The sequence below is a fragment of the Spinacia oleracea genome, chromosome 1, assembly GCF_020520425.1.
Source record: "Spinacia oleracea cultivar Varoflay chromosome 1, BTI_SOV_V1, whole genome shotgun sequence".
Lineage (NCBI taxonomy): Eukaryota > Viridiplantae > Streptophyta > Magnoliopsida > Caryophyllales > Amaranthaceae > Spinacia > Spinacia oleracea.
In genome coordinates this window covers 105,102,611-105,127,718 of record NC_079487.1, presented here as the reverse complement: position 1 = coordinate 105,127,718, position 25,108 = coordinate 105,102,611, and the positions used below count along the sequence as shown (strand labels likewise).

At 36.6% G+C, this 25,108-nt stretch overlaps 3 protein-coding genes across 3 annotated transcripts; all 3 read left to right on the top strand.

Moving 5' to 3' along the window:
• Positions 1–191: 191 nt before the first annotated feature.
• On the top strand, positions 192–8,847 carry LOC110803335 (DNA-directed RNA polymerases IV and V subunit 2). Its single transcript, XM_022008844.2, has 9 exons — positions 192–424; positions 709–777; positions 2,322–2,840; positions 3,543–3,755; positions 4,191–5,074; positions 5,661–5,964; positions 6,458–7,405; positions 7,488–7,759; positions 8,091–8,847. Exons 3-9 carry the CDS (start codon positions 2,322–2,324, stop codon positions 8,590–8,592), a joined length of 3,642 nt encoding a protein of 1,213 aa, XP_021864536.2. The 5' UTR covers positions 192–424; positions 709–777; the 3' UTR covers positions 8,593–8,847.
• A 3,533-nt stretch (positions 8,848–12,380) lies between these two features.
• On the top strand, positions 12,381–16,849 carry LOC110803330 (uridylate kinase PUMPKIN, chloroplastic). Its single transcript, XM_022008839.2, has 7 exons — positions 12,381–12,623; positions 14,228–14,363; positions 14,446–14,499; positions 14,994–15,085; positions 15,470–15,696; positions 15,830–16,006; positions 16,379–16,849. Exons 1-7 carry the CDS (start codon positions 12,424–12,426, stop codon positions 16,492–16,494), a joined length of 1,002 nt encoding a protein of 333 aa, XP_021864531.2. The 5' UTR covers positions 12,381–12,423; the 3' UTR covers positions 16,495–16,849.
• A 2,852-nt stretch (positions 16,850–19,701) lies between these two features.
• Positions 19,702–25,098, top strand: LOC110803333 (probable WRKY transcription factor 3). Its single transcript, XM_022008842.2, has 5 exons — positions 19,702–20,119; positions 22,230–22,831; positions 23,276–23,404; positions 23,495–23,653; positions 24,456–25,098. The coding sequence occupies exons 1-5, from the start codon at positions 19,913–19,915 to the stop codon at positions 24,814–24,816; spliced, it is 1,458 nt and encodes a 485-aa protein (XP_021864534.1). The 5' UTR covers positions 19,702–19,912; the 3' UTR covers positions 24,817–25,098.
• Positions 25,099–25,108: the final 10 nt, after the last annotated feature.

The window sequence follows — 25,108 nt, the reverse complement described above, 5'->3', positions numbered from 1 at the left end:
AAAGAGAGGGAATCCACCACTAGAAAAAATATATGCCACATTCGACCATATCTTAAAGAACTCATTTAGTAATTTTGGACCGTTTATCATCATCAATCATAGAATAACATCTATCAAATACTCAAAAAAAAAGTACATGGTAATAAGCATACACTTGAACACACAGGATAACAATTCCTTCATTTTTGCCACACCCAAAGACGGAAAACCCCCCAAACGAGACGGAGCTTCATTTTTCACTCATCAATGGTGTTTTATGCTCTCTTCTGACAGTCTGACACCCTCAACCACCCCTTTTTCTCTCTCCTCCACGCTGAATCGGCAGCATTCTCTCTCCACTGTGTGTACTTCTGTTACACTGAGAAAGTTGAAAGAAAAATAATCCCTATTTTCTATCTCCTCATTCTGGGTTTAAGCTTTGAAGGTATTTCTCCCTCTCATTTATAGTTATTTTTGGGGTTAACTTTTTGAAATTTAGGAGTTTGTGCATCTGGGTATGTGGTCAAATGTTGAAAAAATGTGAAATTTGGTGTTAATTTTATTTTTGTTTTGAAATGCATGTTATTTGTTTGATGGGGTTTAACATAGCTTGCTTTTGATTGGAAATCCGTAGATTTTTGGGGTACTTTTTCCTCCTTTTGGTTTGTAATTAGCTTCAACCTAGAAGGTTTTGGCGAATTTTTTTTGATCTTTCTCTCATCCTTGCAGAATCAGCATCTTTCACTCTCCACTTTGCGAGACTTACTCTCTCCTCAGTTGTGGGTCTAATCTTTGAAGGTACTTCTCTCTCCTCTTTTCTTATTTCTTGTTAATCCGGAATTTTGGTATTTGAATGTTGAAATTTGTGAAAGTGGGTGTATTTTTGTTTTCTGAAATGCATGTAATTTTGTGTTGGTTATTTCTCCCCATTTTATATCATTATTGTTTGGAATTCTTTGTTGGGGTAAATGCGAAGAGAAACATGAGTTTTGTTTTTTAGGGTTTAACATTGTTCTTTTCTACTGGGAATCTGGTTTTCTTGTGTGGCAAATTTTCCCCATTTTGTTATGTCATCACTCATCTTTCAACCTAGAAGTTCTTGGCGAAAAATTGATCTGTTTGCTTCTCATTTAATGGTTTATATTATTCAGGGCAAAATCATGAATAAGTTGAATGCAATGGGTATGCTTTATTTATTTATTGGGTGATGAAAGTACAAAATGGGTGTAACTTTGTGAAATAGGAATGGTTTTGTTACATATAGACATATAGTATGGTGACATTTGTTGAGGGTGTATTTTATGGTGTTGCATGTTCTTTGTTTGCTGATTATTTCCAAGGAATTTCTGTGTACTTGGAATTTCTGTGAGGGGTTTAAGTGTCGTTGTAGTTGTATTTTTAGCTGAAGCCCGAAGGAGAGTTTGGATTTATTGTAGTTTTCTAATCTGTTGTCTAATGGAGCAAATAAAAGACTTTAACATCGTCTGTAAGTTGTAACCCGTGGATCCTTCGAGCCTCTTGGGTAATGTAAAGCTGCTTGATTTGCCGCATTGAATTTTCGATAGAGTTTTGATGTATGGGGGGAATCCATATATTGTTTTGAGAATTTGAAATTGTCCTCCCTTGTACAATAAGACAGGAACCATGCTGTTCCCTCTTTTATTCGTTTTAAGTTTTCTAAGATTATGATTTTATACAAATTTGAGTGCCTAGAAAAGGTGTTACTGCTGTCTTTCAAATGGCCTTTTTTATTTATTGTTTCTGACAATTCCTTCTGTTTCATATCATATTAGCTTTTGGGTGCTTTTAGTTTCCATCTGTATTAACAATATCGTTCTTCTTCAAGAAATATGCTAAGGATACATGATGTTGTAGTGGGGAATAACTGTAGGTTTTAAAGACACGTCTTATTCAGTTTACTACAGATTGTCCATTCGGAGACGCTGATTGTGAATGGACATATTGAACTGTTGACATTAGGAATAACATTTTTGTATATTATGCTTACTCGTTTTTATTTTATCCAATAATAAGTCTGCTCATCTCCAACAACATGCGCAGTGAATAGCAATCAAAATATTCATATCGAAAAAATGGTATCCTGTGATCTTTTCTGTTTCAATTCCTTTCAAACTAGTCTTCCTTGTCCTCTGGTATTGTTCCATTCCTTGTGTAAATTCGAAGTTGTAAATTATTAGGTTGCATATGACAGTTTATGTTTTGGTCTTGCGGATTTTGCGGTTCTTAGCCTTCATGGTTTAGGTGCTAAATTATTATTATTTTTATCATGTACTCCATAGATGTTTATGTGTATTGTCCTTGATGTTTGTTGATTTCTGTAGATGGGACTTGGGGGGAAAGATGGCCAGGGCACCAGTAGCAAGTCTAGAAATGATAAAGAGCCGTTTGATGGTATTGACTTAGAGATGCTGTGGGATGACGTGGATATGGAATCAGACGAAGATGGTGATCTCATGGACTTGGACCTACACGACCTTGGTGAAGCTTCCGTAATGAGCTTTTGCAAGAAAGCTTCAGCAGCCTTCTTCAAGCAACATGGTCTTATCAGTCACCAAATCAACTCGTACAACAACTTTGTTACCAATGGGATTCAACGAGTGTTTGACGCCATTGAGGAAATTTCTGTGAATCCAGGGTATGATCCCTCGAAGAAAGGTGAAGGGGGATGGAGATATGCCTCTGTGAAATTCGGGAAGGTTGAGCTTGAGTATCCGATGTTTTGGACGGGTGAAAAGTTTCACGCAGAAGGAGGGAAAGACTATATGAAGTTGCTTCCTCGACATGCTCGTCTTCAGAACATGACGTATTCTGCAAGGTTGAAAGTTGAGACCCGCCTTCAGGTTTGTCCTTAGATTGTGAATATTTTTGTTCTATCCACTTCTATGTTGAGCCATATTTTGGATAATAGTTTCCATCAGTGTGACAAGTCCTTCATGCATTTGTTCTTTTGGCTTCATTTGTTCTTTTGGTTGTGGGATGTAATAGACTAAATCAAAATGGCTCTTAAAGCCTCTTCGCTTCCTTTCCATGAAGTAGAAGATGGTCGTCCCGTTATCGCTTTTGGGTCAACTGGAAACAACCTCTCTGCAATTGTAGGGGTAAGGTTGCGTACACCCGACCCCCCCCTTACCCTGCTTCTTGCGGGAGCCTCTTTGAGGCAATGGGGTAATGATAATGAGCTTTTGTTTTGTGAATGTGCTTTTCTAGTGATTAGTCTGTTGATCATCATCCTCAGGATGGTGTAAACCTGAAATTGTCCGATTGTCTGCATAGTCTTTAATCCCTTTAACCCCCCCTTATTTTGCGATCCTGAATTTTCCCATCTCCCGATTACAAGCTTCCTATTTTCTTATATTCTTCAAGTTGCATTTATTTAAATGCTATTGCAATTAAGGATTTTCTGTGCCATCTTAATGAGTGGAACTTTTGGGCTTGTATTTTTTTTTACTTATGTATTGTTGTGGGATGCCTTGTTATTTTATTATATTTCCCTATCTTTTTTTTCATTTGTTTTTTTCCCATTTCTGTGTTATGTTTCTTAGATATATACCCAAGAGAAGGTCAAAAGTGACAAATTTAAAACTGGGAAGTCAGAGTACATAGACAGGACGGTCTTGAAAGATGAAACGACAGAAGTCATTGTTGGTAGGGTCCCTGTGATGGTGAACTCTGATATTTGCTGGATGAGTAAAGTTGAGAAAGGTGACTGTGAATTTGATCATGGAGGGTACTTTATAGTCAAGGGTGCTGAGAAGGTAGGCTAACTTGTCCTCATATCTTATCTATCGTTTTTATTCACTATTTTGTGGATATGAGTGACCTTTTTCTTTCCCATTTCCCCCCTACTCTAAAAAGATATCACTGCATTTTTATTGTAGCCTTCTCCTTGTTCACAGGTTGTAACTCTCTGATTGTTGCTTATAGTTTTAAGGTTTTACTGCATCCTGTTCTGTTCATCGCGTTGAAGCTAAATTATAATGATTTCTGACAAAGTCAATGTTTTGAACTTGCGAAAGAAACTAAACTGCGTTTTATTTGTGGCAATCTGCACCTATTTTACCATTTGTTACTTGTATTTCAATTTTCAAACTGCTCTATAATCAGTTGAAACTCCAGTGGTTCTTTAAAGATCGAGCATGGTCTTCACTATTTTGCTTTGACCTTTGTTATCTTGGATATGGTATCTGCAGACATTTATTGCACAAGAGCAGATCTGCTTGAAGAGGCTTTGGATTTCTAATGAACCCTACTGGAAGGTTGCTTACCGGTCTGAATTCAAGAGGAGAAGGGTGCATGTCAAGTTAGTAGAGAATCCAAAAGCTGAAAACATCCAAGGAGGAGAAAAAGTTATCAGTGTGTACTTCTCGATTATTGAAGTTCCTATTTGGATACTTTTCTTTGCCCTCGGGGTATCATCTGACAAGGAGGTGGTGGAGTTGATTGATTGCAGCACGGATGATGGCCGCATCAGTAATATTCTCTTTGCATCCATTCATGATGCTGATGAGAAGTGTGATGGATTTCGTCGTGGTGCCAAAGCTATGGAGTATATTGACCAAATGATAAGAGAATCCAAATTCCCTCCAGACGAGACCACTGCAGAATATCTTGGCAAATACCTTTTCCCTAGTCTTTCTGGGAATAAGCAGAAGGCCCGCTTTCTTGCGTACATGGTGAAGTGCCTCTTGCAAGCATTTTCTGGCAGAAGAAAGTGTGATAACAGAGATGACTTCAGAAACAAGCGGCTGGAGTGTGCTTCTGAGCTGTTGGAGAGGGAGCTTAGGGTGCATATGAGGCATGCTGAGAAGAGGATGGTGAAGGCTATGCAGCGGGACCTCTATGGGGAACGTGATCTGCAGTCCATCGAGCACTATTTGGATGCTTCAATTGTCACGAATGGTCTGACTCGGTCGTTCTCTACCGGGGCTTGGGCACATCCTTTCAAGAGGGCAGAAAGGGTTTCCGGGGTAGTTGCCAATCTCAGGCGAACTAACCCGCTGCAGACTATCTGTGATATGAGGAAGACCCGGCAGCAGGTTTCCTACACAGGGAAGGTCGGGGATGCCAGATACCCGTAAGTATTTCCAGTCCTTTTTTATTTTTCATTTTTAATGCGGATTAGGAATTCATCTAGTTTTGCTGTTTAGTTGGACTTGTGTTTTGAACCAGTTTATACTTTCTCTATAATGGGTCGTACCTGTTTCTCCTTACTCCTAAAATCTCTGTAATGGTAAATTCAGTTAAATTAATATCATATGCTCCCCCTTTATTTGACAATCTATTTCAATTAAGCACACTGTATCTCTTGCCACCCAAGGGCCCTTGTTCCCCAGGAGATCAGGAGATTGAAAGTGGAACTGGAGGCAAACAAAAGGGTTAACATGAAGTACCACAAATATATGCAATAATAAAATAGTCAATTTCTGCTGGTTTTTGACGAATCAGTTTATTGGTTCTGTTTTATTGGAGATGTTGGATTTAACAGAGTCAAATGAAAGCGAAGTTGCCTTGTGTGTGTGTGTGTGTGTGTGTGTGTGTGTGTGTGGTTAATTGGTTATTTTCATGCTTAAGCTATTATCTTTTACTGCTACGCCTTTTTGCATTTGTTTGGGAATGAGTTGAGTCTTGGAGGTTCCTTAACTTCCTTTTTATGATTTCAGGCACCCATCTCACTGGGGGAAGATTTGCTTCCTGTCTACACCGGACGGTGAGAACTGCGGACTTGTGAAGAATATAGCTGCTACTGGACTTGTCAGTAGCAGCATTTCCAAGGAGGAACGGGTCTCGCTGCTTGAAACTCTGCTTCGGTGCGGAATGGACAGATTAGTGCACGACTCTTCTACTTCGCTGAGTGGGAAGGACAAAGTTCTCGTGGATGGTGAGTGGGTTGGGGTATGTTCTGATTCCCTCAAAGTTGTTGAAGAATTAAGAAGGAAGCGTCGTAGGAAGCGCTTGCCATGCCAGGTACTCTTTCATTGTCAACTTACGTTCTCGAGTAAAAAACAATATTTACCATGCGTTTGAAGTTTTAATTATGTGGCTGATAGGTGTTACTTATTCTAGTGTTCATTTGTCCAGATACTTTTTTCATGACATTGATTCATGATCCACGTTTTTGGTGTTTAGTTTGGGATATTTTTTTTGTATGATTGATGCTGCCGAGCACAATGGGTGCAATGGAGCTCCTTTTACACCACTCAGTCCTTCCGTCAAATTTGTGTAGTTGTATAATTTTATTATTATACAAGGATTCCCTATGCTCTTCTCAGTTTTTTGTTATTCATATCCCTAGTTCAGGTATTGGAGGACACTCGATTGTGCTGTATCAAGTGTATAAGAATTGCTACATTTGGACTAGGCTTTTACCATCTACCACACCTTTCTGTGTTTGTCTGGAGTCTTTTCCGATTTGTACATTGGTTGATACATGGAATTAACTTATTTTTGGTACATGTAGGTTGAAATCAAAAGAGATGTTCAGAATGCCGAAGTGCGGATATTCTGTGACGCTGGAAGAATCCTCCGACCTCTTTTAGTTGTTGAAAATTTGAAGAGGATAAAGCTACTGAAAGGGGATGAATATTCCTTCGAGACACTTCTGGACAAGGGAATAATTGATCTGATCGGCACTGAAGAGGAAGAAGATTGCCGCACAGCATGGGGAATTAGGCTCCTGTATGAAGATAAGGGAAAGGGCCCTGTCAAGTACTCCCACTGTGAGCTTGACATGTCATTCTTATTGGGGGTAAGTTGTGGTATAATCCCATTTGCTAACCATGACCATGCAAGGAGGGTTCTCTATCAATCCGAGAAACATTCTGGGCAAGCAATAGGGTATTCAAGCACAAATCCCAACATCAGAGTTGATACCTTGTCCCACCAGATGTATTACCCTCAGAGACCTCTGTTCCGGTCGGTGATTTCTGATTGCCTTGGAAAGGCCGAGCATTCATTAGGCCGCAACCAGATACTACCAAATGTTGAATTCTTTAATGGTCAAAATGGTATTGTTGCAGTGAATGTCCACCTCGGATATAATCAAGAAGATTCCTTGGTCATGAATCGGGCCTCCCTGGAACGAGGGATGTTTAGGACCGATCACATCAGGAGTTACAAGGCTGAAGTTGACAACAAGGAATCATCAGAAAAGAGGCGGAAGTTTGAAGATACTGTTAGTTTTGGGAAGATGCAGAGCAAATTAGGACGGGTTGACAATCTTGATGATGATGGCTTTCCATACATTGGAGCAAACCTGCAAAGTGGAGATATCATTATTGGGAGGTGTGCCGAATCTGGAACGGATCATAGTGTGAAGCTCAAGCATACAGAGAGAGGGATGGTACAAAAAGTGGTCTTGTCAGCAAATGACGATGGGAAGAATTTTGCTGTTGTTTCACTTAGACAGGTAAAAATTTATTTAAGAGCCATGGGTTGAATGAATAATGTGTTTAACTGAATATGCTCTTATGGTGTCTGAATTTATGCAGGTTCGTTCACCATGTCTTGGTGACAAGTTTTCGTCCATGCACGGTCAAAAGGGTGTTCTGGGATATCTGGAGTCACAAGAGAATTTTCCTTTCACCAAACAGGGGATAGTGCCAGATATTGTGATCAATCCTCATGCATTTCCTTCTAGGCAAACTCCTGGCCAACTACTGGAGGCTGCCCTTGGGAAAGGTATTGCTTGTGGTGGCTCATTGAGATATGCTACCCCGTTCTCTACTCTTTCTGTTGAAGCCATAACGGAGCAGCTTCACAGGTCAGTAGTAGTTCATATGAGAATATACTTTTATAAAATTGATTCCCTGATTCAGATATTCTGTTTGCATATGCTTCCCCCCTCCCCCAAAGAAAAAGGCGAATTCTTGCAAACATAATCAGTTAATGTTTTGCGATATTATGATTAAGGCATTTAGAAAGACTAAAAATTCTTCGCAAACTTGTTATGATTGTTTAAACATCACTTTTAGATCTTGAATGAGTTTCGAAGCTTTTAGACCTTGATGCTTGAGGGCTTGAGCATTATTGACTTGTTACTTGCATCAATTCTCAAAAATGAAGAGCATAGATTCACATGACAATTATTGCAGGGCTGGATTCTCAAGATGGGGAAACGAAAGGGTGTATAATGGTAGAACAGGAGAGATGATCCGTACCCTGATATTCATGGGCCCCACCTTCTATCAACGCCTGATCCATATGTCTGAGGACAAAGTGAAGTTTCGCAATACGGGTCCTGTCCATCCTCTGACAAGGCAACCAGTAGCGGACAGGAAACGGTTCGGGGGTATCAAGTTTGGGGAGATGGAAAGAGATTGTCTGATCGCACATGGTGCTTCAGCCAACCTTCATGAGCGGCTCTTCACTCTGAGTGACTCATCCCACATGCATGTTTGCAGGAAGTGCAAGAACCTCGCTAATGTCATACAAAGGACGGTCCCAGGTGGCAAAAAGATCCGAGGGCCATACTGCAGATTCTGTGAATCAGTTGATGAAGTTGTGAAGGTGAGTGTGCCATACGGCGCAAAGCTGTTGTGTCAGGAGCTATTTAGCATGGGCATCTCTCTTAGGTTCGATACCCAGCTTTGTTAGCTTTGTTGATAATGCTGTGAATAGATGCTCCTCGTTAATTAAAGCCCAATCCATTAGACATTTTAGATCTAATCAGTTTTTACATGAACCTTTTGAATCTCTTCTGTCAAATCCTGTAAGAAAAGGAGAAGCAGTCATTTTAAGTTGATGCTGGGCTGCCTATGTGAAGGCATGTAAGACTCGTTCTAGAGCCAAGAGCTTGATACTATGAATGAATGAATGAATGAATGACCAGAAAACTGGATTGGTGGCTAATTGTTTGCATTGCTGTAACAAACAAGTGTCTTAGAACAGATTTATGTTCTTTGATACAAACAGGTCTTTCATTCAGTAAATCAGTAGTTATCTAACAGTTCTGTTATATATTGTTTCTGGAAAATCTGGTAATATGCTTCTGTTACGGTTAAGAAAAAGGCTTATAGTTTAGCTTAGAAACGCCAATGTAGTTTTTATACTCCCTCCGTATTTATTTAAGGGATACACTTGCCTTTTCCGGCTGTATTTATTTAAAAGATACACTTGCCATTTTTAGTAACTTATCAACCCCACCATCTAATTAGATAACACAAATCTATTACTATATACTAAAAGAGACACCAGGAATGACACGTGTCATTTCCTGGTGAAAAATTTTCCCGCCAAAAACTCTTTCCTAAAAAGATATATTTATTTTATTCTTTTTTTTTTATTTTCTCTCCTTTTGTATAAATGTTTATATATGGAAAAAAATATAGGATCATGGAATATGTCATTATTAAAATTTTGGTAAAATTTTAGTCAAACTGTCATGTCAATAATAGAAAATATTCTTACTCGATATTTTGGTCAAATTAGCATATTAAATATATCAAATATTTTAGTCAGATCATCGATCATATTAAACATATAAAATATATAATAGGTAGTAAGTTAAAATATGATAAAATGAGTACATTCGAGATTATTAATTACGCAATAGATTTAAGGGATAAATAATTCAATTAAATTTTTTATAAAAAATATAGTCAAATAATAATTTTTAAATATCCGTGCGTGCACGGGACCTAATCTAGTTCTTATTTATAATGGTGTACAATAAATATTGTACACCGAAGGAAAAATTTAACTTAAAATGCTTAAAAGTTAAGCTTTTATATGTAAAAGTTATCTATTTTTAAGTGATAAATTTTTTCATTTTAGTAAAACTTATTTCTTCAAAATCACTAATAATGTATAAAATTAATCATTTAATCATTTCTATCAACCTTTTTTTACTAATATAAAAGTTAATCAAAACTAGGTTAAAGTTACGAGAAAAGGGGTAAAAGTTATCTTGGTGTACAATAAATTTATTGTACACCTTGTGCGCGCAAGACCTTTTGATTAAATAATACATCTAATCTACCCTATGACCCACCATCCTATTAAACAAATAATTTCATAAACTCACCCCACCTCCCACCCACCAAAATGACATGGTCCTCACTTGTTTAATTATTAAAATATTTATCCAACCCCACTTGCTTTATTATTTTATTTCATTCAATTCTTCTTCTTAATACTCGTGCCCGACCAAGTGTATCTCTTAAATAAATACGGAGGGAGTATTATTTTACCACAATCTCTTCACTTGCAGAGAATAATTATTAGTTAGTGCTTTAATATACTGCTGTTTTTATCAAAAGGGTTTTGACTCTTGTTGTCCCCGGCTATACAATGAAGTTATTGTGTATAAAGATGGCAGTGGCCGGGTTTTGGGCTGAGCACATGGGTCGGGCTTCAGGCTGAGCCCATGTGCCTAAGTGGCCCTCCCCACACAAAGCCCACCCTGCATAGGTCAGGGCTGTGTCAAGCCAAAAGTTTCAAAATAGGCCCAGACATGGTCCGAACCCTCGTGTCGGGCTGTTGTGCCTTGTGTATAAAGATGGCAGTGGCCGGGCTTTGGGCTGAGCATATGGGTCGGGATTCGGGTTGAGCCCATGTGTCTAAGTGGCCCTCCCCACACAAAGCCCACCCTGCATAGGCTTGGGCTGTGTCGAGCTGAAAGTTTCAAAATAGGCCCAGTCACGGTCCGAACTCTCGTGTCGGGCCGTTGTGCATTAGCCTAATTTGACTAAATTTATCGTTCTTGTCGTGTCGGGCCGAGTCATGTCGTGCCTTTTCCAAAAAAAAAATGCGGCCCAAGCCTGTCCCATGACTTCGTGTCGTGCTAAGCGTTTTTCGTGCCCCCGTCGAGCCATGTTTTGGTCGGGCCTCGGGTCGTCCCTGCCCACAACCATCTTGAATTGTGTACCGCTCACTATAACGTTAACTTTTAACTTGTTTTGAACAACTTTATTCAATATGATTGACATGATGCTTTGATAAAATATTGAATACATATACTTCGTATACTTGTATTATTGATATACCAATTTGACTAGTACAATATTACCAAAATTATTTTTAATTGATTAATATTTCGTGGTATCTTTTATATGCCATATTATAATTCAATATTTTTTCTTTACATAATAGTTTGTAAATTAATAATTAAAAGAAATAAAAATAGATATGTTTTTAGGAATTTTTTTAGTATAAAGTTCTGGATAGATTTTTATAGGATTATGTGATTGCTTTTATACAAAGCACATTATTAATGATTTATAAAAGGGGTTTTTTCTTTTTTCATAATAAATTTTGTTAGTGGAAAATCGGCAACTAGTATTAAGGTAATGTTTAATTATTTATAGGTGATTTTACACTCGCTTTAGAACATCTAATATATGCTACCTTATTTAAAAGTATATTTATACTTCGCAAGACATTGTAAATTCCTTGGCAAATTTGAAATTTTCACAGTAAGCATTAAACAATTAACTATGTTCTTGAATAATTTTTTAAAATTCAATTTAATTAACCAACAACAATCACTTAAACGGTTAAAACATATGCCTGTCCAGGTGTGTCAAATGTTATTGAGCAATATGTTCGTGAACAAGTATAACAAACTTTGGTTAAATCTCATTCAAAGCTCGTTTTCCAATAAACGAGCACGGGTAAAATTTTCAAGCTTGTGTAATAAATGACACTAGCTTGAACATGTTCAACTCGTTTAAGTATGCGAACAACTCGTTAATGTCCGTTTATAAGCTCGTTGATGTAACTTGTAAACTAGTTTGAAGCTCAAATATTTAAACAAAAATAAAAAAAACTACTCTCTCCGGTACATTTTATTTTATTTCATTTTGGACTTTCCTTTTTAATATTTTCGTTTAAAATATCTACAAACTTTTCTATAAGACGGTTTTACACAAAAGACTACATTGGTGTCATATAAATTAATCATTGAAACTAATTAGTTAAACAATATAATTAATTAGTTAAGCACTATAACTAGTTAGTTATGCAAATAAAATAAATTAGTTAAACAATATAACCAATTAGTTAACAAATCAAAGTGGTCTTTTCGGTAAGGCGATCTTACACAAAAATTACCGTAAAATATCTCCTTTCTTTTTATTCATTTTCTTAAGTAATGTTACTAGTTTAAAATTCTATCTTGTTCCTTCAAAAAAAAAAAAAAAAAAATTCTATCTTGTTCGTTATCAAATAATTATCTTTATTAAAATAATAAAATTCCGTTTAAATCTCAGAATCACACGGTAAAAATTTGCAAGCATGATAAGAGTAACACGGTAAAAACTTCCGAAAGATGGTCACAGGTAAAAAAAAAATGCAGGTAGGCGGCTAGGCCCAACTTGAGCTGAGAGAGTGAGAGGTACTCAAACCAAGAAACCACCTTTACTTTACTTTAAATACTTACTGTAACTGTGTAACAATCTAAATCCTTGTTGCAAACACAAAAAGATAATGGCGATTTCTATTTCTTGTTCACCCTGTTCTTCAGTTAACACTATGCTTTCTCTCTCTTCATCATCACAATGTTTGCCTTCAAAACTCTTTTTCAAACCCTGCAAAAGTTTTATGCTGAATTCCCGCCCTGGAATTGTGGTTAATTGTGCTTCTTCTGATATGGGTTCCTCCTCTTCGTCTGATTATGAAAGTTTTAGGTATTCTTTCCTCCATGTTTTTTTGGGTTTTTGGTCTTGTTTTTGTTGTGTACTCCTATATATTGCTTGTGATAATGTTTGCTTTGTTCAATTTTTTAATTGCTTAGAATTTCTATGACGGGGTTTTAATGGGGTTTAGAATTTTGGACTGATTATTGACTTTGGGATAATGGGATAAGGCCGTGAATTTTATCAAATTTTCTTGCTAATGTGAGAATTCGATGATGGAAGCTATGAGAATTCTTGCTAATTTTGGGCTAATCATTGACCTATGCAAGTGTGCCATTTGATGAACTTTTTATTTTGGAGTTTCTGACTAGGTGTTTCGTTGAGTAATAATTATCACCATGTTATGTGTTTCGAAAGATGAAGAGGGTAGATACTGTGCAACTGCCAAATTTAGAAATGTATATACTCGGTCAAGGGTATGGAATCAGGATGTCTGTGAACTATTTTCCTTTGATATTGGAAAGTTATCCTGTTGATGGAAAATTTCTGTAGAGGATTGATGTGTTGGTTGCTGCAAGACAGTAACAAGCTGTGTTTAAGTTTGGCTTTTATAAATAGAGTACAAGTACTTGTATGCATACCCGTCTCTATGTTGCATCCTCTCTCAATGATATTTCTAGGAGAAGTTCTTCCACTGTGGAACTATCGAAACTCGAAAGCATAATCTATTGGCATACTTAATCACAGTTTAGGCGATTGTACACTTTTTGTCGGCCAATCCTCTTTGAACACAATGAGAAGTTATGTGAAAAAAATGTTTGTGGTATTGGTTAGCTGAGTATTCAGTTGTTGCACATTTTTCAGTTCTGTCCAACTGATTGTAGCTTTTCCTTGAAATCTCAATTGTATGGTTCGAGGGGTCTGGAATTGATTTGGTTTGTTATATTTCAACAGTCAGAACATATATGCTTTGGTGGAAAGATTCAATTGCTGTTTATTTGGAGTGGTTCTGTAGTAAACCCACTTCTGAAAGGGCCTTCCCCCCCCCCCCCCCCCACACACACACACACACACTGACACACTTCACCAGGGGATTTACCTCGAAATATATAGTTGGGGATCCTTTGAAATTGCATGCCTTTTTATTTCAAATCTGAGCTTAGCCTTTGGAGTTTGGAAGTAGAAAACCTTGAAGTTTTTTGGGGATGGCAACACAATTTCCAACATTTGATCTCTTTGAAACTTAAATTGTCCTGATCTTTTCAGATGACTTGTGCTATCCTGTATATATAAGGGATTAGGTTCTTGGGATTAATATGGTGGGTTGTTATTTATCCACCTAAAAGTTGATTCTTTCGAAAAAAAAATCCCGTGTAACTTATTAGCATTGAACCTTTTCTCTCAGAAAGGGACATTACTCTGATTGAGCAAGTATTACTAATGTGGTGCTATTCAGGGAAATCTGTATCTCTGTCACGTGTCATGAATCTCTTTTGAGACTTGTGCTTCATATTTTTCCAATAGCCTAATTTAAAATGCCGGTTTATTACTACTGCTTTTCCAAGAACTTAATCTGTCAGTGATTGTTATTAAATTCACAATGTTTCGTTTTTCTAAATGAAGGGTGAAAGTTCTAATTAAATGGATTTTGACAGGCAAGCTCATTTGCCATCTTTTGGGTTGTCATCAAATGGAGATGCGCGGAAACCATCATATAAATGGCAAAGGGTGCTGCTTAAAGTTAGTGGGGAAGCTCTTGCAGGAGATAATGCACAGAACATAGATCCCAAGGTTGGAAAACTGCCAACTAATTTCACCGGTTTCATTGTTTTTCTTTTCACCTTTTCCTCAGTTCTCTGCTGTTCAAATATAGGTAACAATGGCAATAGCAAGGGAGGTTGCATCAGTGACAAGGCTTGGCGTAGAGGTGATTTCTTTCACTGATCTTCCAAGCATATAATCCCTTAAAATCCTATAGTTTAATCTATTTTAGTAGTCAGTTTGGTATAAAAGGTTCTTGAATTTTTCGTAGATAACAACAAAAGTTATGAGTTTGAGGTAAGTATTTAATTATTTCTTGAGCATGCCCATATTATATGAGATGGAGGAGTACATTATATGGTAGAAACAGATCAAGATGAGGCCCTAGCTTTATGTCATCTCTGCTTAAAGTATTCAGCTGTCATAACTATTGTTGCTGGGAAAAGAAAAAATGTATATTCAAGAGAGAAGGAATTGGTAAATGAAAGCTCCACTTATAGCTCATATAGAACTTATTGCATTCATCATTATATCTTTCATTGCAGAAACAAGAAGCCATCTTCTTAGTCGTGAGCAAATCTAGTCACATAGGCTTACCTTTGTGTTCAATGATCAAATTCTTCCTCTATAATCGTCTGATATTTTTTGTGCAACACTCAGGTTGCTATTGTTGTTGGTGGTGGAAATATTTTTCGAGGATCTACTTGGGCTGGATGTAGTGGCCTTGACCGTTCTTCTGCTGATTATATCGGGTATGCCTCTTTATCTTTTTTAGGTAAAAAATGTACTCTTCTGAACTTGCCTACAGGTCTCTACCTAGTGAGAATAGGTATGGAATATTCATGCAAATTGAGTTTCTCTCAACTTTCATTCTTGTCTTACTTCGCGTGGTTTGTTTTTCTGGTTGCTTTTTATGAAATATGGTTATGCATGTCAGTATCTCAGCGCCGTGAACCCTTACTTCTTGATGTAATTATGAATTCCCTTAGCCCCCTTCATTACTTTGTATTCATCTACTGATGGCAGTGATGTAATGAAATTAAGATCATTAGACTAGAAAAATATAACGTAGTTTGCCTAGTTGTACCATGTTGTTGGCCTTTGTTTTGACAGCATTCTTTGGACTTAATTTTCAGGATGATGGCCACTGTTATGAATGCAATATTTTTACAGGCAACGATGGAGAGTATTGGTATCCCAACACGTGTCCAGACTGCATTTCGCATGTCTGAGGTTGCTGAGCCCTACATACGTAGAAGAGCCATAAGACATTTGGAGAAAGGGAGGGTTGTAATATTTGCAGCTGGAACTGGAAATCCATTCTTCACCACTGATACTGCTGCGGCTCTTCGATGTGCAGAAAGTAAGTCATTCTTCATAATACATTTTGTTTTGCTTCTATAGTTGAGTTGTTGGCATACTTCACTATCTGTGGAAAATTGATTACATGTTGATTTCCTGGCTTTTACTGAAAGTAGTGTTTGTATTTGCTGCAGTTAATGCCGAGGTGGTGCTCAAGGCAACAAATGTGAATGGAGTTTATGATAAAGATCCGCGGCAAAACTCAGATGCGAGGCTGCTGGATACCTTGAGCTATCAAGATGTTATAACAAAGGAGCTCTCTGTAATGGACTTGACTGCCATTACACTGTGCCAAGAGAACAACATTCCTGGTATGGTATCATCTAAACTAGGGGTGGCAATTCGGGTCAATGGGTCAGGTTCATGTTTGGTTTCGGGTTGGGTAAAAAAATATCAGAAATATTGTAAAACTTAATATTACAACAAAATATGATAAATGTGTCAAATCAGGTCGATTTCAGGTCATACGGGTTCGGTTCAGGTCGGGTTGGGGTTTCTCTCAGTAACTACAGGTCGAGTTATCGGGTTTGGTCAGGAATTGTCAGTCCTAATCTAAACCTGTTCAACGGGCTGGGTTAGGGCCGGGCCGGGTCAGGCTGAAATTAACTTAAAAATTCGTGTCTCCTTGTATGCAAACTGTAGTTGTATAGATCTCTTATGAACTCTTGTGTTATGCGTTGCAGTTGTTGTGTTTAATCTAAACGAAGAAGGTAACATCTCAAGAGCAATACAAGGAGAGAGAGTAGGAACTATTATCGGAGGGCAGCGCAGGGCAGCTACAGCTGAGTTACAACAATAAGCTTCCAAGGTTGATGATAATTCTAGAATTTCTAGTTACTTACAATAGCTTTAGCTAGCTAGCAAGATATGTAGGTCTATCCCTTGCTTTTGATTTTTTGATACTTTATTAAGGAAGTGTATATATGAACAATCTTGAAGACATATTCTTTGCTTATCAAGCATTCTATGGTCCTAGCCGTGATTCTAGTGCGTTACGAGAAAGTGAGTTCGGCTTAGCCTGTTAGCCACCCCTAGGCCGAATAAAATGTGCTGTATTCTGTGGATTTTTTACGGCGAGATTCGAATTAATCCTCTTGTAAAGCATGAGATTATATTTAAGACACTCTATACTTAATTCCGAATTGTGGTTAGTATATGCTAATGCTATATACTTTGTATGATTCTCACTAGTGTTTAAAATAAGAGGGAAAAAATGGAGCACTCCAGTTTCTGATAACATGATGAACCAATAGATTAAACTGCTGTTACTTTTATGAATTTGACCATTTTGGTAATTATATACTATACCTTGTAAAGTACAACCGCTTGTATTAAGATCACCAAACGACTAAATGAGGAACAATTGACATTTGACAACATGGGAAACATCTGGTTTTCCAAACAGTATGTGTGTCGTGTGAATGTGTGATAACACCTTAAGCTAAAGTGAGCTGAATAAAGAATCCAATAACACTAAAATCCTTTCTTATTTTCCAATCACTTTTTTTTTTGGAAATGTTAGGCATGTAGTTTTATTAAATCAAATCAAGTTCCGTCAAAAAAATTGGGGGAATATTGTTCAACAATATAAACTTTAGCTCGTTAACATTCCATCTTGTAACAAGACGAGCTAACGTATTACCCGTCCTATACACATGATTACAACTAAAAGAATCAAAAGCATACATTATTCTAGCAATGTCCTCATAGTACAACATCAAAGGAGAGAAACCTTCAAGGACATTGTTAATAGTATGGACCACGTATGTTCATCGCATCACACTCTAGCTACAATAAACTTTTAGAAACCAAACTGACTTGCCAACTGAATTTTCCAACTATTAATATAACAATAATAATAATAATAATAATAATAATAATAATAATAATAATAATAATAGTGAGAGCGATGGAGCTCTTCGTCCTGCAGATATATTGCTTTACTCATGGGATGGCGGTCTAGATGTGTGTGTTGACTTGACTGGGTCTTCCCCTATGACGCAATCTGGGTTGTCAGGCTTCATTCCGGGTCGGGTTGTGGCGGTTGCAGCTCAGCGGAAGCAGGATAAGTATGTGGCACGTTGTAGGGCTTTGGGTTACGGTTTCTTTCCTTTTTCCTTCTCTTCTTTTGGGGAATTAGAGAAAGGGGCTGTTTCTTTGCTGAAGCGGGTTCAGGCGTACTCCAGGGCTCAGGACATTGGGGCACGGGCAGCTGCCCACATTTTCAGCAGGATCGGGTTCGCCATAGCTAGAGGAGTGGGGGCCCAGATTGTATCTCGGCTCCCCTCCAACTTCTTGTAGTTCACTTGATCTTTATAGCTTGTTAAGCTTGTAACGTTATATAATAATAATAATAATAATAATAATAATAATAATAATAATAATAATAATAATTTTTTTGAGGGTTTATAGTTCCATGCGAAATTATTTGACTTCAATTTCAGTATTTGATTTAATTTGGTATAATCGACTATGTTTGACAAAGTTTGACTTTTCATTTGTTCCTTAAGAAATCGTTTCACATTAATTTTATCATTTGGTAAATTTGATTTAATTTGGTATAATCGACTTCATTTGACAAAGTTTGAATTTTCATTTGTTCCTTAATAAATCATTTCACTTTAATTTTATCATTTTGGTAAATCATTCCACAATTATTGATCAAGTTTGATCTTTCCTTAAGAAATTGTTTGACTTGGTCTAATTGGCTTAATTTACCTAATTCCACAATGTTTGACCAATCATTTGCTCCAAGGTACACTTGAAAATAAGTTTGTGCTCATTTTGTAAGGCAGATAATTAACGAGCCAAAAAAAACATAGTTCTGGTTTAATGTACAACCGAGTTGTATAATAAAAAAATGTCTTTTTATTTTATAGTTGTGAGATCTTGGCTTGAACCATAAGACACCCAGGCCATGCTTAGTCCAATTAATTTAATACTCCATTTGATTCAACACAGTAATGTGTTTTCAACTATAAGTCAAACCACTCATGACTCATAACTAGTGACTATTTATGGACAATATCGTTGAAGAATTGAATACCTTTGAACATAATAATACTGTTGACGATTAATAATTAATTTGTTTAAATTCAAAATTGAAATAATCTATCAATTCTAACCTACTTTCAGTTTTGGTTGTTGAAGAAAATTACAATCACCAAAAACATGTGATTACAACTCCTAGTATATATGAAAAATAAGTTTTTAGAGTTCTTAAGTTTGTTTGTTTGAGTTTCAAAAATCTACATGTTACAATTAACTTTTAACTTCTAGTTTTTTGTTTGAATTTAAAATAAATCATATGTCATACGGAGTAATTTATGAGTATTGTCCGAGTTTGTTTTTGTTTGTTAATTACTCCTTTCGGATCAGATATATTTTAGTTGAGTTGTATAATACTTTATAATCACATAAATTCCCATCAATGAATTAATTTCCTACCTTATGCATTGTATGATCTTAACTTGTGCGTATCAAACTCTATAAAATACTTCATATGACCTTAAAAAAGGAGCAAAACAATTACTAGGGAGTACTCAATTATTCATTAAATTAAACTTCTAAACGTAATTATTCTTGAATTTTATACATCGTTTTAGTCTACTCTTTCAAAATTACATACGAAGTAAACAAAAGATCTTTATACAGCATACGACATGTTGTGATCAAAATCAGGAAGTCTCATGCCTTGTTCTCTTCACAAATGTGGTCTAATTTTTATAATTTGTGGTCTAATTTGGTATGATCTAATAAGTAATAAGAATACGGTGAAAAGAACCACGCTTCAACCTCAAAAAAAAACTAAAAATCAGTAACATAAATCCGTATCCCTACAACTACGCCAAATATTAGACAACAAACAACACAAGATTGGTGTACTCTAACGTAGTCATGAGTCACAGTCATCCCAAAACACAAAACTAGTCAAAAGCAACCCATCTGGTCAACGCATAGTCAAAAGTATAAACCCACCTATCTTTCCAGTCCCCCCTCTCTCTCTCCAACATTTCTCAATCTCTCTGACAAAAAAGTAAACACCAAAAACCCAAACCCAATTTTTTTTTTTTAAAAAAAAACCACAACTAATTTCTCACTCCAAACACGAAACTCTCCTCCATAATTTCCCATTTCTGTTTCTCTTTTTCCCCCTTTTCCCCTGTATTTTCTCCCTCTGCTTTTTATTTTTATTTTCCATTTTTTTTATTAATTAAATGGAGGAAGAACCAAAACCCCAGAAACAAACTAACCCAGAAATTAATTCTGAAATTAATAATAAAACATCTGATAATTCAAAGACTGTAACTTTAGCTTCATCTTGTTCAAACAGTACTTCTTTCTCTAAGCTCTTACAAGGTGTTGTTATGGCGGCTAATTCTACTATTTCTTCTGACCCTTCTCTTGATAATTCTGGCTTTCAGGTAATTTATTTCACTTCTCTTTTTAATTTACTTTTTGGTGATTTCGTACTTATTTTAGGTTTACTAATTATGGATTATTATTATTACTATTTGTTCCTGCTGTTGATTATTTTGTATTTCAATTTTGATTCAATTGTCTGGGAAATTCTTTAGAGGAACTGAGTTACCTCAATTAGGCTACTAAAATTTGATTCAATTCAATTGCACTTAATTTCTGGATTTTGATTCTAATAATCTAGTCAATCACTAAATTTTCATTTAGAGGAGGGGGAAAGATGAATAAAGCTAGGCATCAGCTTTGAATTCAGTCAATTGATTAGCCGGTTAGCCGATTCAAGGGGATGATATACTAATCATTTCACTAAATTATTCATTTTAGGAGAGGGAATCAATGTTGTTTTAGAGGAAGGGGAAAGGTGGATAAAGCTGAAGATATTGGAGTTAGGATTAAAGAATATTGTGATTTTAAAAAAACAAAATTAGAGGAGGATTTGGGAAGAGAAAGATATTTGCATATGAAAGGGATGAATGGGGTTTGAGGGGGGTAGAGAAGAGAGAAAGGAATCGAAGTGACATCAACTTTTCCCTTAAGGAAACAAATAAGCGTAAAGTACAATGGTATACCATATGAAATCAAAAGAAAAATCGTGTACCAAATGGAAGAGTCAATGATATAAGGCTACCATATAGTATTTCAGTTGTTTATGGATATTGTATCTAGCCATATTTATAGAGTGTGTTTATGGTTTTGCTCTTTGATTATTTTCGTTCGTATATTAGATGTATATTAATTTTGAGCTATGTTGCTTGGATTAGGCTAGAAGTGTTTGATACGGGAATGTGTCTAAGTGTTGAACATGGGTATTTTATGAAGACTTTGCATCTCGTAGTCCAAAACTATCTCGGTTAGCTTAGCATTGTTTAGGGCATTGTTTTCTGTGTGTAAGGTGGCTAACTGGCTACGGTTTAGTGGTAATGTTAGGCGTGAATCTTGGGGTTTTCGATATATTTATTTCTATCCATCTATCGATTATGTGAGACATTTAGGCCATGATCAATGTCATAGGCATTCTTCGACTCAGCTTTCATGTTAGGTACTCGTGTTTGATACTGTTAACATTGGTGAGGACACTTAGGATGTAGGATGTTCAACTTAAGCCACAAATATGTTATAAGTTGTTAAATGGCCAATTCTTGTATGCATCTGGTGGCTGTAAGTTTTTAGGCTTTCAATTGTATCTGCTAACTTAGCTTAGTGTATGAAACCACTCCATTTAGAAGCATATCAATGATATCACTTTTCATTCTAATTTTATCATGCACATGAAATCGGAACAAGGGCAAAAAAAATAGAAAAGTAAAGTTGATGCCATTTTTGAATCTTTGATAGTGTTCGAAACGCAAGAGATGACCTTGAAGTCTAGTATACCTAGAACAAAAAGTGCAGCACTTAACGCACCTTAGAAGTCTTTCTAAACACCAATATTTCAAGGAGTTCACTATGATGTTTCTTATTGAAGTTGAACTCCAGCTATAAATTGGTGATGTGAGGATCGAAAAGTGAGAACATACTTGCATCATAAACTTATGCTCCTTTTGTTTCAACGAAAGACATTTCAAAGGAAAATGATTTTTCATGGAAAACATAAGGGGAAACAGTTTTCCTTTGTTTGTTTCCTTATAAGAAAAATTATAAAGATGCACATAGAAGTGGGAATGAGAGGAGAGAAAAGGAAATGTAAGGGATTAGAGTGGAAATTGTGGCATTTAAAGGGAAAGTTGGTTTTCCACCTTTGGAAAAATTGTTTTCCACCCTTAACAAAACAAACAAATGAAAATGGGAAAATCATTTTCCGGGAAGTGTTTTCCGTCAAAACAAACGGAGTTAAAGAGACAGGTCTTGGTGTCTAATGCTATGTGTCGAACTAACCAATACATAATTCAGAATACATGTTTTTCTTGAGTAACATACCTTGCTGTGTTTATGCTGTATTGTAATTTTGGAATTTCTGCTAACAATTATATTCCTTAAGCTAATACCCCGATATAATCCTAGATTCAAATATTGGTCCATAACTTTTGAAAGTATTGTTCTCATTATGGCTAATAGGGACAATTTGGGATGTCTCATCAAGAAGCCTTGGCGAATGTAACTGCTAAAGCAGCTCAATCTCAATCTCATACTGAAAGGAAACTTCAATCATTCTCGGAGGATAAAGTTGTTGAAGAACATGAGATAAATAAAATAAACTCCTCGTGCAATACAGATGAGTCTCCAGATGATGTTCCAAGGACACCTACATCAGACGTCTATAGCTGGAGGAAGTATGGCCAAAAACAGGTCAAAGGTTCTGGAAGCTCTAGAAGCTATTATCGGTGCACTCATCTCTCATGCAGTGCCAAAAAGAAGGTTCAACATTTGGACAAATCTGGAAAAATTATCGATGTTGTTTACAAAGATGATCATAATCATGAACCTCCTCAAATTCTTAAGGCTTCCACCCGAAAGAAGGATTCAGCACCACGTGCCTTGAATATTGCTAGTGTACAAAATTCCGATTCTCCTCATTCGCTTACATGTGAGAGTGAAGTTAAGCCGTTAGTAGTACTGTTGCCTCTTGAATGCCCGGGTAATAACCTGAAAAGTGCAGCTGGAACACCATCAAGCGATGTTGAGGAGCAACATACTAAGACAGTTGATACTACTCCAAGGCAAGTTAGATTTTGTTATGAAATTGCTATATTTTGTTTTGAGAAATTTCTCTATGAAGTATAAACCCTCATTCTTTATGCCTCACACAAACTCACTTCATAACTTTAACCTTTAATTTAACTACTAATTCATTCTATCTTCTATCATTGAGCGCTTTTCTATAATAAAACAAGAAATTTATCTTTTTAAACGACAAAAATGCCTTTTGATGATTAACTCCTACAAAGTACAAACAAGTGGTTTATTCTTGTCCTCGATGAGGAAGTGTAGATATGTGGTAACCGATAAGTTGGTGAAGGAAACTGTCATATAGGTGGTTTTGTTATGAAAGTTTGGAATAAATGCGGGTGCTTTGTGCAAATTCATGTACAAATTCATGCGATACTCTTTAATATTGTTTATTGATCATATCTATATTTTGTCTTTTTGCTTGATCTAATCAGACCCGAGAGTGAGCTTGCAATAGTGCCAGTAGTAGAAGAGCATAGTGAGGTGAGATCTGGTAATACTAGTGAACGTGCCATGATTGATCCCATGAAAGAGCTTGATGTTGCCCCGTTAAAGAAACGAAGGTATTCTTGTAATTTAAGCAGCCTTAAAAACTTCCTCAACATCTTTTTATAGAAGCAAACTCTAAATGTTACCTTGCATGTAATTTGCAGGATAAAAGAAAGGGGCAAGGCATGTTCAGAACCAGTATACAGAACTTTCAAGGATCCTAAAATTGTAATGCATGCGGCTGGGGATGCTGCAGTGTCCAGTGATGGTTACCGGTGGCGCAAGTATGGGCAAAAGATGGTTAAAGGAAATCCATATCCCAGGTACACTATTCTTTAATTTTCATATGTTGAAACATTGTCCTCAAAAGAGCTTCTTCCATTTATTTCCCCCTTTGCCTACATGACCAAGTTCATTGAGAAGTGACAAACGTTTTTAAGATACTGTTAAGAAAATGATATGATTGAGCACCAGATTCATCCGTTATAGACTTATAGCTGTTGCCTGCGAATTAATTTCATGGTTACGTGTCCTTAATTCTTAGACATTAGTCACATCGCTTGCCTGAAACTTCCAAGAAACTTGAGAGTTTCTCTCTCTGACTCTTGACCCAACATTGAGCAGCTTAGCCTTCTACCAATCTCTGTAATTTGTTTTTTAAAAAAAAATTAGAAGTGTTTTTTTGAGGAGGAAGGGGCGGTCTATCTCTGTGTTTTCATGTTTATTTCTACTGTATGTAAAGTTAGTGTCAGAAGACCAACTTAACCAAAAGCTCAAGCTGATGGTTGAAACCCCAAGATTAGTTTATAATCTATCACACCCGCTCACATGAAAACCCTTTTGGGCTTGAAATGTGATTGCAGCATGGGCCTCCTCATACTCGGCGCTAAATATTTCACTTTGAAATGACATGGTATCAAAAGCTTAAGCTGATGGTTGAAGCCCCATGATTAGTTTTATACTCTATCAGTTGGTTTCTCTAGAATTTTGGCACCGAGGATTGTTTTGACATAATTACAACATCCCCTTAATTATTCTTGTATCGAATCTTAGTACTACTAAAAGTTGAACCATGTTAGCTTTTCTTTCTGACGCAACCGTAACCACACTGGGTTCGTGTTTCAGGAGCTATTACAGATGCTCATCTACGGGCTGCCCTGTCCGCAAGCATGTTGAGAGGGCTACCGATAATTCAACAGCAGTGATAGTAACTTACGAAGGCGAACACGACCATGATGTTCCTGTTCCCAAGAGGCAATATCATCACTCCTCACCTAATGCCACCACGAGTACCACTGCTTCTGGTGCAAACACGGTGTTGGACAAATCAGAATCAAAATCTCCTTGTCAAGCGTCTGAAGAAGAGCGGCCCAAAGATTTGGAGAGTGGGCCCGGAGAAGAGAAGGGTTCCGAAGCAGGCGGAGATAAAGTTCTTGAATCTGCTAGAACGCTTTTGAGCATCGGGATTGAACTTAAATCATGCTAAACTATCTACTTTGACAAATTCTTACAAATTGTTAACGCTGTTGGTTGTACATAGTTTGGTTCATTACTAGTTCTATATTGGGCTGGCTATACATCTGAGAAATCGAGTTACAAATTCGACAGTATTGTATCGTTACATTGTTTCAAATTGTTCTACTAGGATAGAGGGATTACTCAATAGGAATCACTAATATTTGTTGTCTTTTTGTTATTTTTTAAAAAATTATAATTGGTGATGCTAAAAATTGCTAAGTAAGTTCATCATCTAGCTGCTTTTATGTTATGCCTTGTTT

What these genes read in the sequence shown, in the direction of transcription:
- LOC110803330 (XM_022008839.2), top strand. Translation starts at nt 12,424, where the DNA reads ATGGCGATTTCTATTTCTTGTTCACCCTGTTCTTCAGTTAACACTATG. An exon ending in CACAGAACATAGATCCCAAG is followed by an intron (nt 14,364 to 14,445) that starts GTTGGAAAACTG and finishes GTTCAAATATAG; the next exon opens with GTAACAATGGCAATAGCAAG. An exon ending in TGACAAGGCTTGGCGTAGAG is followed by an intron (nt 14,500 to 14,993) that starts GTGATTTCTTTC and finishes TGCAACACTCAG; the next exon opens with GTTGCTATTGTTGTTGGTGG.
- LOC110803335 (XM_022008844.2), top strand. Translation starts at nt 2,322, where the DNA reads ATGGGACTTGGGGGGAAAGATGGCCAGGGCACCAGTAGCAAGTCTAGA. An exon ending in TAGTCAAGGGTGCTGAGAAG is followed by an intron (nt 3,756 to 4,190) that starts GTAGGCTAACTT and finishes TGGTATCTGCAG; the next exon opens with ACATTTATTGCACAAGAGCA. An exon ending in GGAAGCGCTTGCCATGCCAG is followed by an intron (nt 5,965 to 6,457) that starts GTACTCTTTCAT and finishes TGGTACATGTAG; the next exon opens with GTTGAAATCAAAAGAGATGT.
- LOC110803333 (XM_022008842.2), top strand. Translation starts at nt 19,913, where the DNA reads ATGGAGGAAGAACCAAAACCCCAGAAACAAACTAACCCAGAAATTAAT. An exon ending in ACAGTTGATACTACTCCAAG is followed by an intron (nt 22,832 to 23,275) that starts GCAAGTTAGATT and finishes TGATCTAATCAG; the next exon opens with ACCCGAGAGTGAGCTTGCAA. An exon ending in GCCCCGTTAAAGAAACGAAG is followed by an intron (nt 23,405 to 23,494) that starts GTATTCTTGTAA and finishes TGTAATTTGCAG; the next exon opens with GATAAAAGAAAGGGGCAAGG.